Source organism: Chrysochloris asiatica, unplaced genomic scaffold (genome assembly GCF_000296735.1).
Source record: "Chrysochloris asiatica unplaced genomic scaffold, ChrAsi1.0 scaffold00158, whole genome shotgun sequence".
In the NCBI taxonomy this organism is placed as follows: Eukaryota; Metazoa; Chordata; class Mammalia; order Afrosoricida; family Chrysochloridae; genus Chrysochloris; species Chrysochloris asiatica.
The window spans coordinates 2,108,153-2,127,656 of NW_006408676.1; the positions used below are offsets into that span (position 1 = coordinate 2,108,153).

General features: G+C 39.5%; 1 protein-coding gene across 2 annotated transcripts in view; it reads left to right on the forward strand.

The window, feature by feature from the left end:
• Positions 1-19,504, forward strand: part of NTM (neurotrimin) — a 749,477-nt gene that overhangs the window by 389,904 nt on the left and 340,069 nt on the right. For both annotated transcript variants that reach the window (XM_006871000.1, XM_006870999.1), the window contains exon 2: positions 12,075-12,307. In XM_006871000.1, the coding sequence (XP_006871062.1) occupies positions 12,075-12,307 (233 nt within the window). The remainder of the gene's footprint in view (positions 1-12,074; positions 12,308-19,504) is intronic.

Consider the following 19,504-nt stretch of genomic DNA (forward strand, 5'->3'; position numbering starts at 1 on the left):
TAGTCCTCAAGCTGACATCCTAGGTCTGGGCAATTATTGTGAACACAGTGGTAGCACCAGGAAGTTGAATGATGTGTGGCCAAGGTCACTCAGTAGAGAACAAGGATGGCCCCTCTGACCCCAAAGTTCTCTTTATCACTTTGGGATTTTAACTTTAATCAGTCTGTGTCATTTCCTTAGTGTTTTGGTTACTTGATGAGCAGTGACTCTGCTTCTCCATAAGGAAATAACAGCATTGAGCAATGAGCCGGATTTCATTCTATCTGCTTCAGTCCCCCAGTATACTTTATACATGCACAGTCACTGGGTAGAGGACACCAGTGAGGAAGTGGACCTGAGGAAGATCACAGCACTCTAGGGCTCAACACCCCTTGCTGGGAGGAAAATGGGACCTACGGCTCATCTGGACTTCTGACTTTGGTCCTAAGCCTTTGCTTTGCCTATACTGATGCTGTTGAAGTCATAAATGTAGGCTATCCTTCAGAAGAAATGGGAGGGGTCCTGGAGGCTGGGCCCATGCCTGGGGGTAAGGTTAGAGCAGATATAAAATATGTCCCCAAATGATTGGATTTGGATCCAGCAACAAAAATGGGGTTAGTAGTGATACACACTACTGACTTAAACCAGGACTGTTGCTTCCTCACTAAGGTTCCCAGGCTGAGGCTTTCATTATCGTCACTCAGGTTTGCAGGTAGGAAGAAGGTATGTACGTACTCCTTTTCTGTAGACAGCCTTTGAATCTTCCTTAACGTGGTTTTACAAGTATAATTTTTTAAAGTATTAGGTTTTGCCACACACACACACACAAGTATATATACATATGGAGTCCTGGTGTGTTGCTATGGGTTAATGCACTGGACTGCAAAGTCAGTTTGAACTACAGAGTCAGTGGTTCAAGCTCACCAGCTGATCCTCGGAAACCCTATGCAGGATCACTATACTCTGGTAGCGTAGTGGTTACGAATCGGGCTATGAACTACAAGGTCAGCAGTTCGAAACTACCAGCTGTTCTGCAGAAGTTGAGGCTTTCTGCTCCCGTAAAGATTTACAGCCTCGGAAACCCTGTATAGGGTCGCTATGAGTCAGAACCAACTCCATGGCACTTAACAACAACAACAACAATAGCACACTATTCTCCTACCAGATTGGACTCTAACTCATCCAGAGACTGGATAAAACCCAGTCTTAGGTGTAGACTTTGCATATTCCAGCCGTGAGGACTGGCACAGGGACAAAGGAAAGATGGAGGAGAGACTACATATGAGTTCATTTCCTGAAGGTCCATTCCTTGTCTGGGAAAGCAGTGGGCTGGGGAAAAAAAGAGAGCAAGTAAAGATGGCTGTCATTTGTAACCATCTGAGGTTCTCTGAGTTAGCCTTTGCATACTTCATCTGGGTTATCTGCTTCCTCATTGTCTTCAAAATAAAGCATACCATCTTTAATATGGTGCTTTAGCTGGATTCTCTAGAGGAGCATAAACCAGTAAAACATAATTAAAATTACTAAGGTAGGTGAAGAATTATTATAATTAGGGTTCCAGTTCATACATGTATGAGTTTATTCCAAGCAAACAGTTAAACATGTCTGTATGGTCAGTGGATGGCTGTAGACAAATTTTCTCAGTAATAGACATGTCTCAGTCTCATTAGGGTAACTTAAAAAAGAAAAGTTCAATCCAAACAGTGGCTTTTGAGGAGATATGCTGATTGATCAGAATTAAGATCACTTAAATTCAAGTCAAAGAGGTCAACTCAGAAGAGTATGGTGACTGTTTTTTGGGACTCCAAAGAATTAATGATAGACTCTTTTCTCTACAGACACAAACAAACATGAGGGTTTAATTGGGAAAAAAATTCTGAGAAAATTGCAAACAGCCAACTTGAGAAAAGACCAGGAAAGATGTGCCGAGGATTGTTTTTTTTTTTTTTTTCCCCTTTGTGACAATGTACCTGCTCACTCTTCAAGAGTAGTAAGAGCTGTCCCAAGAGAATTCTATTGGGGAACCTTACCCCATCCACACTTAAGTCCTGATTGTGCCCATTCAAACTTAAAGAACCTTTAAAAGGAACACTCTGAATCCCTCGTGAATGGCAAAACTGCCATGTTGACATGGTGTACATGTAAGAACTCAGAATATTCAGGGAAGGGTTTGTTGTTGTTGTTAAGTGTTATCAAGTGAAACTACTGCCTTCAGAAGTATATCAACCTAGATGGAAGGTATGTTGAAGAACAATAGCTTCTTCACATTTTACTATTTTTGTAAAATAAAGGTTTCTATTATTTTGAAGCAATACTTTCAACTTACCCTCATATGTTAAGTGCCTTAGAGTTGGTTCTGAGTCACAGCGACCCTGTATAGGGTTTCCAAGGAGCGGCTGGTGGGTTTGAGCCACCAAACTTGATGTTAGCAGTCCACTGCTTATCCTATAGTACTGCACCAGTATTCCATATAGACATTTGTTTCATGGAAATGCTAACACATGTTCCAAATCTGTGCATCAGGCAGTAGGCTGGAAGCTTCTATGCCTCACATGTTACAAGAACAGATGAACCAAAAATATGCTGGTCCAGCATCAGACTCACAGGGTTGTCAAATCCAGAATCTGCATGTAAGAAAATAGACTAAAGCCTTCTCACATCCCAGGAATTGGAGGTCAGATCATAAAATGGAGGCTGCTTATCTAACGTCTACTAAGCCAAGCTGACATAAAATGCTAGCAATCATACAAACAGGGCATACTACACAACATACTTGCAATAGTAGAGAAAGATGACAGACTCAAATAAGATCATTTGAGGAGAGCTTAATAAAACCCATATTTACAAAGGTGTAAGAAAACTGCCAGGAATAGTTTATGACTCTGGCACTTTCAAACCTGAACGGGTGAGAGAAGAGGGTTTTGTAAGTACCACTAGGGAGAGAGCTATATGAAGATGGCTGCCTGCCAGGACCTATGGTTTTTGATGGAGGGACATATCCAGTCTCTGGAAATCCTGGGGCAAAGGAGCAGTGAGTGAAGGAAGTAGCCTGACATCTGTCTCTCCTCTCACCTCCCCCATCTCCTGTCATTCCTTCTCATTGTCTGATCCTACTGGGGAGCCAGAGGAAGGGAGACATGCAGGCTTAGCCAGCTACCATCCATTAGAAATGGTAGTGCATTAGCCCTCCAGCCTCACCTCTTACTCATCTTTCTTTCTACCACAAGTTTCATACTACATGCAGACCGTCCAAGTTTCCATGTCTTTGCCTGAAATGCCTCCCTTTGCCTGAAATGCCTCCCCCAATGTCTCCATTTAGCAAACTCTTACTACCCTACAACAGCCTCCATAACACCCACCAAGATCCAATATACCCTGAAAGTGACCAAGAATCATTGTGTTTGGCTTCTTGGAATATAGGAACAAATATATACTCCTTTACCTCCAAGAGTTGTACATATCACAGGAAGGTAAAGCAGTCAGACATTGATATAAGAACATACTAGAATAAAAGTAGGTCTGGGAACACTTATGAGGGGATAAAAAGATTCTTCAGAGTAGTTGGAATATGAGACTATATTTTAAATTGATTTTAATAATACCCCAACTAATAATATCGCAACCCACTTCTCTTGTGTTGATTCCAATTCATAGAGACCCGGAAGAAAGTAGAACTGCCCCAGAGGGTTTCCAAGGCTATAAATACTTTCTGGCAATAGTCTGCCATATCTGCATCCTATGGAACAGCTGGTGGGTTGAACTGCCACTCTTGCTTTTAGCAACTGAACACTTTAGCTGCTGTGCTATCAGGGTCATTGACTTTGATGAGTGATATCAATTTGTCTAATAAACAACAGAGGGAATGCTATTCCAAACAAAGTGTCAGACCACTGAATCCTAAAAGTGAGCAAAGTAGTCAGATAACAGAAGTACTCCAATGTGCCTAAAACATTACACACCTAAAGCAGTTCAGATAGGATAGGATGGAGCATTGTAAGGGATCTCTCACTTCAGCCCAAGTCAAATGGTCTTTGGAGTACAAGGTGAATTCCACTGAACTCTCTCTTAGTATTTCTTAGGCTCTCTCCCCTAGAAACTGTTGGCTTCCATGAAGGGGTTCAAGAGACCCTTTCCTGCTTTGGATTATTATGAATATGCTAGGTAAACAACCAGAAGAAAATCTGTTGACTCCCTGACTTTGCTCACAGGGAAAAAAAGGCTCTAATGTTTTTTTACTGATGTTTACTGATGTTCCCTCAATCTGATAGGCACTTTTCCCAGATCATTTGGTCCTAGAGTTGAGTCCTTTCTTGCCACAGGCACTTAGCAGAGACTTAATCAAATAAATAAATAGCTTGTGAGAGCTATCACCGAGACATATGATATGAAAACATCACACATGTTAAACAACACAACTGAGGAAGAGCACAAATGATGTCACAGAGCAGTGTGAGATGCATTGCCAAACAAAGGATGGAAGTGATAGTTGTCATGGGCATTCATAGATGAAGACAATCACTTCTAGCTTGTAGGCTTCAAGGGGCTGGGATTTAATCCAACTTTTCCTCATTCCTTGGAAATCTCCTTATGGTGGTACCTTTCTGCCATTTCTGTTTGCTTTCTTCTGTGCCTAATCTGTTTTTGTTGTTGCTGTTTTTTAATATCTTAATGGTGACTGGTTTAAGTCACACCGTACTGACAGGGCCTCATTAACATAACAAATAAAACCCTACTCCTAAATGGTATTACATACACAGATATAGGGAATAAGGTTTATATCACATATAACACACACCCATGTTTCCTTTAGCATTTGAATTGGGCTTTTGTCACTGGTACAAATCAAAATGTTGTCCCATTCATTTCAGAAAAGTCATGGTTCACCTAACTCAGCAGTTTCTTTAGAGTTGATGCGACTTTTTGTTTGCTTGCGACACAAAGGAGAGGTAGATAAGTGTACTTACTGGAAACTTTGCTCAAAGGGTCTGCAAACTACTGCCTTCTTGCTTTATTTCCAAAACATTAAAGACGAAGTGTCCTCCTCCACTGTTTTGATCGTCCACAAAGAGAAAAAATGGGTAGAGGGAAGTAGGAACATTTTCTGCTTACATATGCAGGTGGATGGTGACATACAGAGTATCTACTTCAACAGGCTTGGCCTTTATGTGGCCCCAGGCCCCAGTGTCTTTACTTCTCAGCTCTTTGGTGACATGTCAGAGGTTTCAATCAAATTATTATCAGACAATAGGTATTTATTGAGTATTTACTTTGTATTCAATACTATCATCTGTAGGGGTACAAGTTAATATGTAACATGTCCTTTGCCTTTTAAGACTTTGCAATCTAGGTTGAGCTGTTAGACCTACAAATAAGAACTCTATAGGGTTATCACCACTGTCCTCTGTTGGGTGTCTACTGCCCAGAGAATAGTGAGTTCATCTACTTACAGCCTCTGAATGTGTGGGTCCACTTCATAGCTCATTAACTCCATGCAGTAGGAAATGCTATTTCCATCGCTGTGACTGTGTTGACTTAGTGACTCCACATGACAAGTTAGAACTGCATCTTTATGGGCTCAGATCGCCAAGTCTTCTGCAGCAGAACTACTGCTGGTTTTACACGGCCAACGTTTCAGTTAGCAGTCAAGTGCTTAACTACTGTGCCATCAGGGCTCCTTATTGTAGATGAGTTAAATGAAATACAGTGAGGTCAAACAATGAGAGTTCAAGCAGTCTGACTTCACACTTCTATTCCTTCCTTTTCAGACTCAACCTCTGACTTCAATATTTGTTAACCAATGTTTACAAGTATTCTAGTCTGTTCACATTGGCCGTAAGAGTTACCAGGCACTGTTAGTATTGCCATTATTTTTTTTCAACTGGGAGGGAGTTTATAGTCAACATCTTTTTTTTTTTTTTTTTTTTTTGCATAAAGCGTTAACACATAATGGTTGAAACTTATCAAGGTAATTGTGGACTAGGTATAAATTTAGTGTTCTTGTCTCTGAATGACCCAAACTAATTTAATGAATGCTAACTTGTGACTGGATTTGAAAAACAAAAAAATACTAGTAGGATTAAAGTTAACAGCCCTACTAGTGAAGGCTTCATCTAATGTAAAGAACTGAAGTGCCAACTGATAACATTTAATGACGGGTCATTTGGCTATTACAAAGCTTTAAGTAATGTCTACAACAATGGAAGATGGAGTTTGTCACAAAGCCATATTTCTTAAACCTTAGTCACTTTGTCTGAATTTCCTCCAAATTGATGATGAATCATCATTATCTAGCATTATCATCTGTTTGCTTGTTTTTCCCAAAGCTGCTTTCTTTCCAAAGTAGGGCTGGAAGATAAAAACACCAGCTCCATGTAAGTGTATCAGCATTTCAGATCCAGTCATGTTTTAATGATTCCCAGTGAAGCTTGAAAAATTGGTGGCGCACAGGCTAAATACTCAGAGGAACCAAATTCAGGGGCTTCTGGAGCATTCCTATGTGGCGAGAGGAGATGATGACCAGGTGCGATGAAGGGTAGAATTATTCGTTTCATTTTGTCTCTAGCGTTACCTGAAAGATAACTGCTTTTCAAACATCATCAGTGAGACTACCATTTGATGGATGGAGTGGTTGGATCGTGCACTGTCTGCATTCATTATTGTCCATAGATCTTCAGGCAAGTGTGTTTAAGAAAGGGCAAGCCTGGATTTCCCCCTTTTCTTCAGTAATCTTTTTCTTTATTTCTTTTGGCTCATTTTTAGAAGGTTCTAGGCAGATACTTTTGCTGTATTTTTCATCCAATCTCTAAGTCTTTCTCTCTCTCTTCTCCACCCATATTAATTCCAAAAGTAGCTTAGGTCCCTGAGTCCATGCATTTATGTTTATGTTTCTATCAGTTTTAGCTCTTCGTTTCTATATAAGTGAAGAAGATGTTATCAGAAAGATATAAAGACATTAAAAAAGAGAAATAAAGACAAAGAGGGCTGTGCTTATAGAGCTCTGGCAAAATAGGTACAGCTGCAGAAAATTATAGGTATGGCATCTTTCTCAACATACCTTGTGCCCATGTTATGGTACTGTAGGTGCATACATGGCTGGATCCTCTTCTGACCAGCCAAACAATGGGATTTTCATCATCAAAGAGAATTCAATGACAGTCTATGATAATCTGTACTCAAATAGACCAATCTATTGTCTATGAAAAAAACACTTCTAGAGAGGGAGAGGGACTGGGGGCCGAAGACTAGGGGGAGAGGGGGAAGTGTAGGGGGAAGGTTTCTAGGATATACCTTTTGGTCAGTAGATGACGCATGGAGGGGATTGGAACCATGGCAATGAAATGATATACGATGGAATGAGTGTAAACTAAAGTTCTCTCATGTAAACTATCATATAATTCACAATAAAACACTTAAAAAAAACAAACAAACAAACAAACAAACAAAAAAAACACTTCTGCAAAGAAAGGCACAAGGTGTTATGCACAGAGACTAAAATTATTGTGATTCAGCACTGCAGTGGTAAATAAAATGTTCTTGTTGGTTTTCTTTCTGTCTGACTAGATTCTGCCCAAGATGTTAGATCAGTTAGACCATGGTCTGTCCGTGGGACTCCACACGGGAGGGGAGGAAGAGAGTTGGGGTGGAAGAGACATTCATAAAAACACTGAGGAGTGGAGGCCTAGGCTATGGGAAGAAAACTGAAGTCAACATCAAGGCTGGTGAAGAGAGAATTCTCAGTTGTGAACTCCGTGGAATTTGGATAGTTGGCAGTTTCAAAACTCAATCCAGAACCCTTAGGTGTACAAAACTTGTCTCTCTGTTCCTTAGTTATGAAGCAAGATGAACAGAAGGGGTGTTTTGGGGGTGGGAGGTTGGTATATTTCAAGCTTGTGTGTGGTAAGGGTGAGAGACCATCAAGGTTTCTGTTGATTTCCACCTTTTTTGTCTTCCCACCAATTTTCTGGCTTGCATTATGCTAACCTGTGATTGTGTCTCCAGTCACTGACAAAGGCCATCTCTAACCACATTTACCTGGATTAGGCAATGATGGTTGAGTTTGAAATCTTACTTACTGACAGCTGAGCAGCTTTCTGAGGAGGTGGAAGGCCATTGTGTGCTTAGGAGTCATTTTGTAGATCTACTCTATGTGTTATGTCAAAGAAGAGGGAGACTGTGGCCTTCCTGACCACTCCTACCAACAAGCACATTTATTTGCTCTAGCTGAGAAAGCAATATGCTTTTTTTTTTTTCTTTAAACTTGGAAGAAACTTGTCCTTTGTACTGTTATGGAGACTGGATAAATGAGGCAGATAGATGGGGGCAGGCAAGAGGAGGTGACAGGATTTGGCTGCCAAGCTACCTTCCCGATTCATCTCTGCAGTAGTCAGTATTAATTCCATAGAGACTCAGCAAGACTGATAACCAGCAGTGACAGTTTGGACATATAAACATGACCTTGAATGTACCCAAAACCACAGCTGAAGACATGCCAAATTTCCTGTGTAGTATATCACAGGGGCCATATAACCATGTGGAAATTGGCTGCATTCAGTGTGTTAAAGTGTCTGTATATGGCTGTTCTTGGCCCTTAAACTGCTGCACAGTTTGGTAACACAGATTCAGGTTCAGTCAGTTTTCAATAATTAAATAGTCCCAAGGAAACCCAGGACAGTCCTCTTACATTCATCATTAGGTTGTGTTATATCCCCAATGTGGGCATCAAAACCAATTATTCAAGCAGTTTAGCATTTGTTCACCACTTTTTCCTACACTGTAACCATTCACCTGGTATCTGGTCCAACTTCTACTGGTAGAGAAAAGAAAAGGAATATACTGGCTACAAAAAAAGTTGTCTTGTATTAAGTAGTGGGAAACTGTTTCAAACAAACGTCATTCCCTAGTGTCCATTCAGTCGGTTGCTCTCACCCCACCAGAAACTGATGCCTAAAGTGGTGAGGTCTCAGACCAGTGGAATCAGCAGCACTTGATAATCTGTCAGAAATGCTCACTTTTGTTCGTTGCCCAAAGCCTACTGAATTGGAGACAATAGGGGTAGGGATTTAGAGGTATCTGTTTTAACAAGTCTTCCAGGTGATTCCAATGCATGTTGAATTTGAGAATCATGGTGGTTCAAGCTCACTAGCTGCTCCTTGGAAACCCTATACAGGGTTGCTATGGGTTGGAACCGACTCGATGGAACTTAACAACAACAACAACAACAACTCCAAATGCTGGAGTCCTGGTGTGGTGCAATAGGATAAGGACTTGACCTCAAGGTCAGTTTGAACCACAAGGTTTGCAGTTCAAATTCACCAGCCACCCCTTGGAAACTCTATACAGGGTCACTATGAGTCGGAACCAACTCGACAACATTTAACAACAAACTCCAAATGCTATTCTGGGAAACTGTTGTAGATACTGTGAAAAAAGCCATGGGGGTACTGTAGAATAAGAAATCAATTGCTGTGAGGTTGGGGGTTCGAACCCGCCTGCTGCTCCATGGGGAAAAAGATGAGGCATTCTGCTCCCAGCAAGATTTACAGCCTCGGAAACCCTATACAGGGTCACTATGAGTTGGAATGAACTTGATGGAAGCAGGTGGGTTATAAAGACTGTAAAGGAGCCCTGGTGATGCAGTGGGCTAAGATTTATAGCCTTGGGATCCCGACGGAGCCATTCTTCTTTGTCTTCTACCAGCTGAAGTCCACTCTATAGCAGTCAATTTGGGTTAATAGAAACAGCAGGGAGCCCTGGCAGCTCAGTGGTTAAAAGCACTCAGCTTCTAACCAAAAGGTCAGTTGTGGCACTGCAGAATATTGTGCTAGACTGCAAGGTGAGTTCAAACTCACCAGTTCCTCCTTGGAAACCCTGTACAGGGTCGCTATGTGTTGGAACCGACTTGATGGCACTTAACAACAACATCAATCTTTCCATGGAAAAAAGATGTTACAGTCTACTTCTGTAAAGATTGGAGCCTTGGAAACGCTTAGGGGTAGTTCAATACTGTCCTATAGAGTCATTATAAGTCAGAATTAACTGGAGGGCAATGGGATTGGTTTGGTTACAAAGACAGTCCAGAACACTGATTTAGGGATCTGACAAAACTGATTATGAATCCTGGTTCTGGAGCTTAATATCCTATGATGTAATCTAAATTTACATAATGCTGCTTAGCTTCAATTCATGCCATGTAATTTAGTGATAAGTGAACCCTCGTAAGATTTTTGTGATTATACAATGAACAGCACAAAACTTACTGGATGCCAGGCTAGAGGTATCTCTAGTTCATCAGTTTTCCTCACAAGAGCCTTGAGGGATGTTTCCCACCTGTGCCTGAGTGGCCTGTAATGATTGTCTGACATTTATACAAGTGCAGATGGAAGGATGCACCACACAGGATGCTACTTCTTGAGTGAGGCTGTGCAGGGAAACAGTATGCTCAGCGGCTCTGCTCATACTTCGGATGGTCACAGACCTTTCTGAGACTCCACTGGAAGCCATTGTCTGTCGTCACTGAAAAATGCACCTTTGTACATTCTGAGGAGTGTATCAGAGAAACTAGAGGACCTGGATGAGAGGTTCCATTCCATTACTTCCTAACTGTTCCTTGGGAAAACCACCTGTTGTTGTTGTTGTTATGTGCCATGAGTTAGTTCTGACTCACAGTGAACCTGCATAGGATTTCCAAGAAGAAGATGGTGGATTTGAACTGTCATCCTTGTGATTCATAGTCCAGTGCTGATTCCATAGCATCACGCCAAACCCTGTAGTCCTGCTCCTTAAAAGCAAAAATGGATAACAGCACAAATTTGTTATAAGGACCAAACGAGACAGTGTGAATATAAAAGTGCTGTGTACACTGAAAAAGAATGTATAAATGTGAAGTGTCATTATGCATTCAATGTATTACGTTATGATATCCAACATTATAGTCAAGATCAGGACACTGAAACAGTGTTTGTGAATTTAGCCTAAAGCCATAGAACAAACTTGGTGTCATGAACGAGGGAAATGAATATAGGCAGAGAGATATGATGATGACTTGGGAAGAGTAGCTGGGCAATTTGAAAGTGCAAGAAAACCGAAGCGAGCTTACAGAATTTGGTGAACCCAGAGGCCAAAGTAAAAGAAAAAAAAAAATCTACTTTTATAGGGACAGTTTGATGATGATGATTTTGGAAAATACATTTAGTTTAGCAGTAATTGGACATTTTTGCTGCTAGGTATAATGAAGATAAACAGAAGTGATAGTAGTTTTTAAGTTTTTAAGGTATAATGAAGATAAACAGAAGTGATAGTGTTTTTAAGTTTTTATTGTGAAATGAGGGAAAGTTTACAGGGTAAATCATCAGTTTTACATTCAACAAATCATATTCTTTGTTTCATTACAATAGTTATAATCCCGTCCATGTACCATTAGTTAACAGTATTTCTCTCTATTCATTTTAGCTCTCTTTTTTTTAAACACTCAGGCATAAACAGTAATTTACACCACCAAAGGGCACATTCTGCAAGTCTGCCTCCTGGTCACCAGCTCTAATTCCCTCTCTTTCCATGAATCTAGAGTCCTCAGCTGCTCCCTCTCTCCATGTCCCCATCTCTGCCTCCATCTCTGGTGTTGCTGCTTCTCTGGATAGTGTCCCACATTCCACTGTGCACTTCTCCCTTGATGGTCCCAGGGTCCTCTGCTTCTGGACTGTAAGATTAACTACTCCCCTGTTTTTGCTACACAACTTCTACCTCCTTTACAATGGTGATAGTTGCAATTAGTCATGATAACAATTACTCACTATTGCATCCTAAGAATCTTATCACCATCTCTTTTACCAGACCCATCTAGACAAGGTGGAAGTTATTCAGTGGAGACTCTATCTCTACCCCCCCACCCCCCACCCACACACTACTCTGATATACCTGAGGTCAACACTGTGTCATAATGGATTCTATGACAACTACTTTTTGGTTTCATGGCAGTGGGGCAAGAAGGAAGACAGTGTATGATAACAAGACATTCTAGACTTACCAAGAAAATCCCAACCTAATGGCTCCCATATTGTCTCTATTCTCTTGACCTGTCTGTCTTGTCTTCCCTACAGGTGCACAATTGACAACCGAGTCACCCGGGTGGCCTGGCTAAACCGAAGCACAATCCTGTATGCTGGGAATGACAAGTGGTGTTTGGACCCCCGTGTGGTCCTGCTGAGTAACACCCAGACCCAGTACAGCATCGAGATCCAAAATGTGGATGTGTATGATGAGGGCCCTTACACCTGCTCTGTGCAGACAGATAACCACCCAAAGACCTCACGGGTCCACCTTATCGTACAAGGTAGGTGTACTCAGCTGTGTGGCTAGAGAGGAGAACCTCAGAAAACCTAGTTAGGGATTTTGCCTGTGACTCTTGATGGATACCATATCTGTTTGGACAGAGCAGATTCCTGGTTGTCATGTTGTAGTTATAAGGTGCATTTTCAATAATTTGCCCTTTGAGTACGGAGGAGATATAATTAAAAAAAAAAAATTGTTAAAATAATGTGTTTTCTCAGAAAATTATCTTCTAGTTATTGTATTCCATTAATTCTCTCTCCCCCAAATTTCTTGGGTCTAAGCTTGCAGAGTTTTATTTAAGGCCAATATTTTAATGCAATATTTAATGCAGCATATAATGTGTGCTAGTCCAGTCTTCAAAGAAAGCAGAGTCAACCAGCATCTACTCTGGACAATGAATTTGGGCATATCCATTCCAGCCACCTCTACTATTTCCCACTTGCTAGCACCTTCTTTCATCTCCTAAGCCTGTATTTCTGATACTGCATCTCCTCTCTAATGTCTCTTTCTTGTCTCCTGTTCTTTGATTGCTCCCTTAGATCCTCTCCCCACAACTCTTTTTCTATCCCTCCCAGCTTTCAGGGCGTGTTTGTTTGTTTATTTTAGGAGGTGGGTTATATTTCTTGATTCCTTTCTCTCTGTATCTCTCAAGCCCTGGGACATTCAAACAAAACTTGATTATGCTGGGTCACTTCCTATTATAGTGAATAAAAGCTCACAAGTGGACTTTGTCATGTTCTAAATGTGATACCTTGATCTAGCTGTTAACTGTAACTCTGTAAGGAAATGTTGTAAGGATTGTGGTAAGGATTCAACTGGGTAATGCATTGAAAACATTTAGAAGAAGTCCTAGCTCAAAACTAAGGGTGTTAGATTTTACCAGTTTTAAAACCATTGCTATTATTCTTTAGCTTTTTTAATTTACTTTACAATGGAACATATGTCTTATGATTTTATATTAGACACTTAACCCCTAAATATAAAAGACATGGGTCTTCTATCATGGATGGAGTTAACAGCAGATACAGGGAAACAAAATCCTCCTCTGGGGATCCCTTTTTCTGGCCCTCTTTAATGGCATGCTCAAGCAAATATTCTATCTTTAAGTGGAGGACCAAAATTAGGTCGTGAAATAATAGAAAGGAAGGTGGCTTCCGAAGGAAGAAATCCAACCTGGAAGAAATAAGAGAAAGTTAGTGGTGAGAAAGGCAACAATAACTTATAGAGCATAGTTATACATGCTCTGACCAGTAAGAGAGATATAATGAGATGAGGAGGTGATCAGTTCATAGAGACAAGCTCTGGTCTGAGATCATGCCTGTGGAATATTTGAACCCCTCATGCTGTGGCAAACTTTGATTATACCAAGTTTTTATTCTTTCATTGTGTCTCGGTATTCTTTTTTGCCAGCTGGAAATTGTGATGACTGTTTCTTTTACTGGCTTTATATGTGAATATCTTTCCAACTGTTCTTGCAACTAACATTAAAAAAAAATATTTTGTTGTTGAGAATATACACAGCAAAATATATACCAATTCAACCATTTTTGCACATACAGTGAACAATTCAGTGATATTGATTATATTGAGTTGTACAATCATTCCCTTCTTAGTTGTCCCTTCCCCATTAACATAAACTCACTGCCCCTGTTGTTGTTGTTGTGTGTCATTGAGTCCATTCTAACTCAGCACACCTGTATAGGGTTTCTGAGAGCAACTGGTGGATTTGAACCTCTGGCCTTATTGTTAGTAGCCTAGTGCTTATCCCCCAGCACCACACACAGCCACTAAGGTTCCCATTTAATATATCAAATTGATTTTGTCATGTTCTTCCCATATAGATGTTTTAAAAGAGCATAATACTCAAGGCAAACTTTTTTTTTTTACTAGTTACGTTAAACTGTTATTTGGCTACAAGAAGACAAGGGGGATATTTTTGGTTCAAGTTTAAAAGATTATCCCAGGGCAATAATTTTAGTTATTTATCTACTTCTCATGGTTCTAGAAAATCTGGAATCCATGAGGTTTTGAAATTCTGTTCTACATTTTCTACCTTTTGATTAGGATTCTACTATAGAACCTCTGATCAAAATGTTCAGAAATGGTAACCAGGCACCATCCACTTCTTTTAGTCTCATAGCCAAGAAAGCAGTTGCTCATGGAAGCAATTAGTCACACATCCCATATCCCCCTCTTATTCCTAACACTCCTTCCTCTGTTGTTGCAGGTGAATAGAAACCAACTTCTATGCCTTGGATGGCCATTTACAAGCTGTTAAGACCCCAGACTCTACACAACAAACTAGGAGGTAGAACAAAAACAGTTAAAAACATTATCAGACTAATATATTTGGATGTTATGTTAAACCATGACCCAAATCTCCAAATCAGGGAACCAAATCCAGGTTTTAGATTGTATATAAGCAGGCTCTGCAACTGTTCTTTTACTATTATTTTTATTTTTATAACCCACCATACAACTTTGGCGAATTCACATTTATACAGGTGTACAAACTTATTGACAACACTGACAATAATCAGATGTACAGACCTACTTTTGGTGGGAGGGGAAGTAGGAGTAAGGTGTTGAGAGTTAGGGTGAGAATGATGGCTAGATCTTGACTAGGCCTAGGACTTCATTTAGACTTAGGGTTATGGTTAGGACTGAGTGCAACTTTTCTATCACTGTTAACTTCTTATTTCTCCCTTTTATCTATCCCTGTTAATCACTAATAAATTTTGTTCTTTATGCATTTACCTTTCTTGATTTTTTATATAAGTAAGTCCATACGATATTTGTCCTTTTGCCTTATTTCACTCAGCATAATATCTTCAAACTCCATCCATATTACAGTATGCATCAAGACTTCATTTCTTCCACTGCCTGAATGGTAATTAATTGTATGTATGTACCGCATTTTGTTTATCTGTTGATAGACATTTAGTCTGTCACCTTTGGGATTTTTAGAATAGTGTTACAATAAACACTGATGTAAAAGTCTTTATTTTAGTCTCTGCTTTTAAGTCTTTCCAGTATGTACTTAGGGGTAGAATTGCTGGGCAAGTATGGCTCTTAACAAAACAAAAAACACCAACAGTAGTATAGTCTTTAGTTTTTTTTGAAGGAACACCACATATTTTCCATAATGGCTATATAATTTTGTATTCCTATCACCAATGGGTAAGGGTTCCAATTTCCCATATTCTTATCAACATTTATTATTTAAAAAAAAAAACTTAGTCATTTTAGTGGGAGTGAAATAGTATCTTTTAAAGTTTGGTTTGCATTTCTCAGATGGCTAATGACCTTGAACATCTATCTTTTCATATGTTTCGTGGCTATTCAGATGTCCTCTTTGATGAAATGTCTATAGACATCCTTTACCAATTTATTTGCATTTTCTTGACATTTTGTACATATATTTGTTACTTGATTCTTATAGAATATATAGTTTCCAAGGATAGCCACCCAGTCAATAGCTTGTCTTTTCACATTTTAGGTCACATTTTTTGACAAACTATTTTTTTTGTTTTTATGAGGTCCTATTTATTTATATTTTTCTGTTTGTTCTTTCCTCCTTGAATTTGGGATCAAGACAGGGGTGCCCATTGTCAGCACTTCTATTCATTGTCATCCATTCAATATTGGAAGTTCTAACCAGAACAATATGACAAGAAAGAGAAATGAGATATCTGATTGAATAAGAATCAAAATTATCTCTAACATGATCCTATATGTAGAAAATTCAAGAGTATGAAAGGAAATTTCTAGAGCTCATAGAATTTATAAAAGTTGCATACTACAAGTCCAACAAGAAAAAGTTGTTGGGTTTCCACACAGGTAATGAGAAATCTGAAAGGGAAATTAGGAGAATATTTCTCTTAAAATAGCATCCAAAATAAGGAAAAGAATAAACTAAACCAGGCACGTGTAGGGCTTATATAGTGAAAATTATAAAGCACTCCTTAAAGACTTTAGATACAATTTAAGTAAGTGTAAAAATGGAAGTGTGTTAAGATGCCAATACTTCCAAACGTGACTTATAGATTCAATGTAATTCCAGTCAAAATTCCAACAGTAGTCTATAGAAATGGGGAAAAAAACATCCTTAGTATTATGTGAAATGAGAAAAGGTACTGAATTCTAAACAATGTTTTAAAAAAAACAAACAAAAAAACTAGGACTCACACTCCCTGATTTTGAAACATATTATACATCTACAGTAATCAAAATAGCCTGGTACTGGTATAATAATAGACAAGTAGAACACTGTGAGAACTCATAGACCAGAAATAAATTCACACATCTTTTGGCAAATTAGTTTTCACAAGGGTAGCGGCCTTGTAACTAATTTGATTCAATGGAGAAACAAGAGTGTCCTCAAGATACTGTGTTGGGAAAACTGGATTACCACAAGCTGAAAAATGAAACCAAATTCAGGCCTCACATGATAAAATAATGATAATAATGATAATTCTGAAAGGATTAAGGACCTAAATGTGTAAACTAAAACCAAAAAAAAAATTTAGTAGAAAATACAGGGACAACATTGTCCAGCCTAAACAATCAGCATTTTCAAAGGATGTATTTCAGAAACTCTATATAGCGTTTCAATGAATTGGAATTGACTCAGTGGCAGTGAGTTTAGTTGTTTGGACTATTTGGGAAGGTTTCACAGAAACTAGAGTAGCGCAATATCAGTCATCTGTTATTGTCATACTGTGGTGGCTATGATGCTGGAAGCTGTGTGTAATGATTAAGGTTTTGTGTCAGCTTGACTGGGCCTGGATTTTCGGTGGTTTGGCAGCTAAGATGTAGTCATTCTCCATGATGAGATCTAATATAATGTAATCATTTCTATAATGAGACCTAATATAAAGCAATTCCTTTCATTATGCGATCTGAACAGTCAATCAATTGAAATAATGTTCCCTTGGGGGTGTGGCTGCAACATCTTTCATCTTACATGAAATGAAATAAGAGAGCAGTGAGCAGAGAAGAGGCACCTACTACCACCATGAGAGAAGAGCCGGAGTGAAGTGTGTCATTGGACCTGGGGTCCCTGAACTGTGAAGTTCTTAGATCCAGGGGAAGGTGGATGCCAAGACACATAGAGATGTCCAAGTAATTCTGGGTCTACAGACACTGAAAGGAGACATGGACTTTCCTCAGAGCTAATGCTCTGAATTTGAACTTCTGAATAATAAATTTCTGTTTGTTAAAGCCATCCACTTGCGGTGTTTCTGTTATACCAGCAAAGGCTAGGTAAGACACTATGTTACCAGTATTTCAAATATTAGCAGGTTTACCCATAGTGGGCAGTTCACGCTTCTAGGCTTGAAACAGATTAGAAAGAGGGAGAGGAGGTCTAATCTGAGAAATTAGTCACTGAAAACTATGACTAGAATAGTTTCACTATGAATAGCAGTGGGACATTGTCTGATAAAGTGCCAAAAGATGAGCTCTCTGGTTGAAAGGCTTTCAAAATATGATTGGGGGAGAGCTACTTCCTTTGTCAATCTGTTAACATAAATGGAGCAAAATTTCTAGGACCTTCATTTGCTAAGGGTGGCACAACTCAAAATAACAAGAAACAACTGCAAACATCCACTAATAATCAGAATGCAGAAGGTACCTATGAATCTAGAAAAAATAGACGTCATCAAAAATGAAAGGAAATGCACTAATATCAATATCCTAGGCATTTATGTACTTAAATGGACTGGTATTGGCTATTTTGAATCAGGCATGCATATGATTTACTAGGCTGGGATGTCAGAAGAATGAACAGATCTCTTTTGGAAGACATACAAACAAAATGCTCCTTAGAAGCAAGCATGGTGAACTTGGTTTTGTATATTTCAGACATGTCATCCGGAGATACCAGTCCTTGGAGAAGGACATTAAGTTGAATAAAGTAGAAGGTCAGTGAAAAAAGGGAGCCCTGCAGTGTGATAACGGACCCTTGGTAGCATAGGGGTTTATGAACTGAGCTGCTAGCTGCAAGGTCAGTAGTTCAAATCTACCAGTTGTTCCATGGGAGAAAGATGAGGCTTTCTGCTGCCGTAAAGATTTACAGCCACGGAAACCCTATACAAGGTCACTATGAGTCAGAACTGACTCTGTGGCACACAACCACCACCACCACCACCACAATGAGCTAGACTGATACAGTGGTTACAACAATGGGCTTGAACATAGAAGGGAATGTGAGGATGGTGTTTTGTTCGTTGTACATAGGGTTGTTATGAGTTGAGACTGACTTGACAACACCTAACAACAACACAGTAGCACAATTGAAATCCAGAGGTGCTTCTGAAGCTGTTTCTTTTCCTCCTTTCCTATCCTCCCACCTCAATTTATTAATGATAACAGAATACCTAATAATGTTAATGAGAGAGGTCAGGAATTATGCACTAGTACAAACATTTGTTTTAAGAAATAAAACCTTGATTTAACTGAAAACTGGAAGGAATAATGAAAAATGCTGAGAGTTTCTTGAAGATCAAGATTTTGTTTTAATCACATATATGGTGGTGGTGCTGCTGCTGATAGTGGTGGTATGCCATGCATAGGGCTTCTGAGGCTGTAAACCTTTACGAGGTTTATGAGGAGCAGAAAGCCTCATTTTTTCTCCATGGAATGGCTGGTAGTTTCAAACTGTTGACCTTGAGGTTAGCAGCCCAACTTGTAACCACTATGTTATATACATATGGAGCCACAAGGTTGGTTTGAACTGCAAGATCAGCAGATCAAACCCATAGAAAGATAGATAGATAGGTGATAGATAGATAGAGAGATAGATAGATAGATAGATAGATAGATAGATAGATAGATAGATAGATAGATAGATAGAATGTGTATGTGTGTATGTATGTATGTATATGTTGTTAAATGCTGTCAGTCAGTTCCCACACATAGCAACCCTTTATTGAGTGTCCAAGGAACAGCTGGTGCATTTGAATTGCTGACCTTTTGGCTAGCCACCCAGTGCTTACCATACACTGCCACACCAAGACACATTCGCTCTCTCTCTTTATATATATATTTAAGTGCTGTCAAGTTGGTTTGACTCATAGAGACCCCATGTAGGGTTTCTGAGGAGCAGCTGGTGAGTTTATACCACAAGGTCAGCAGTTCAAACTGACCTTGCAGTCCAGCACATTATCCTGCAGCCCCACACCAGGACACACTCTCT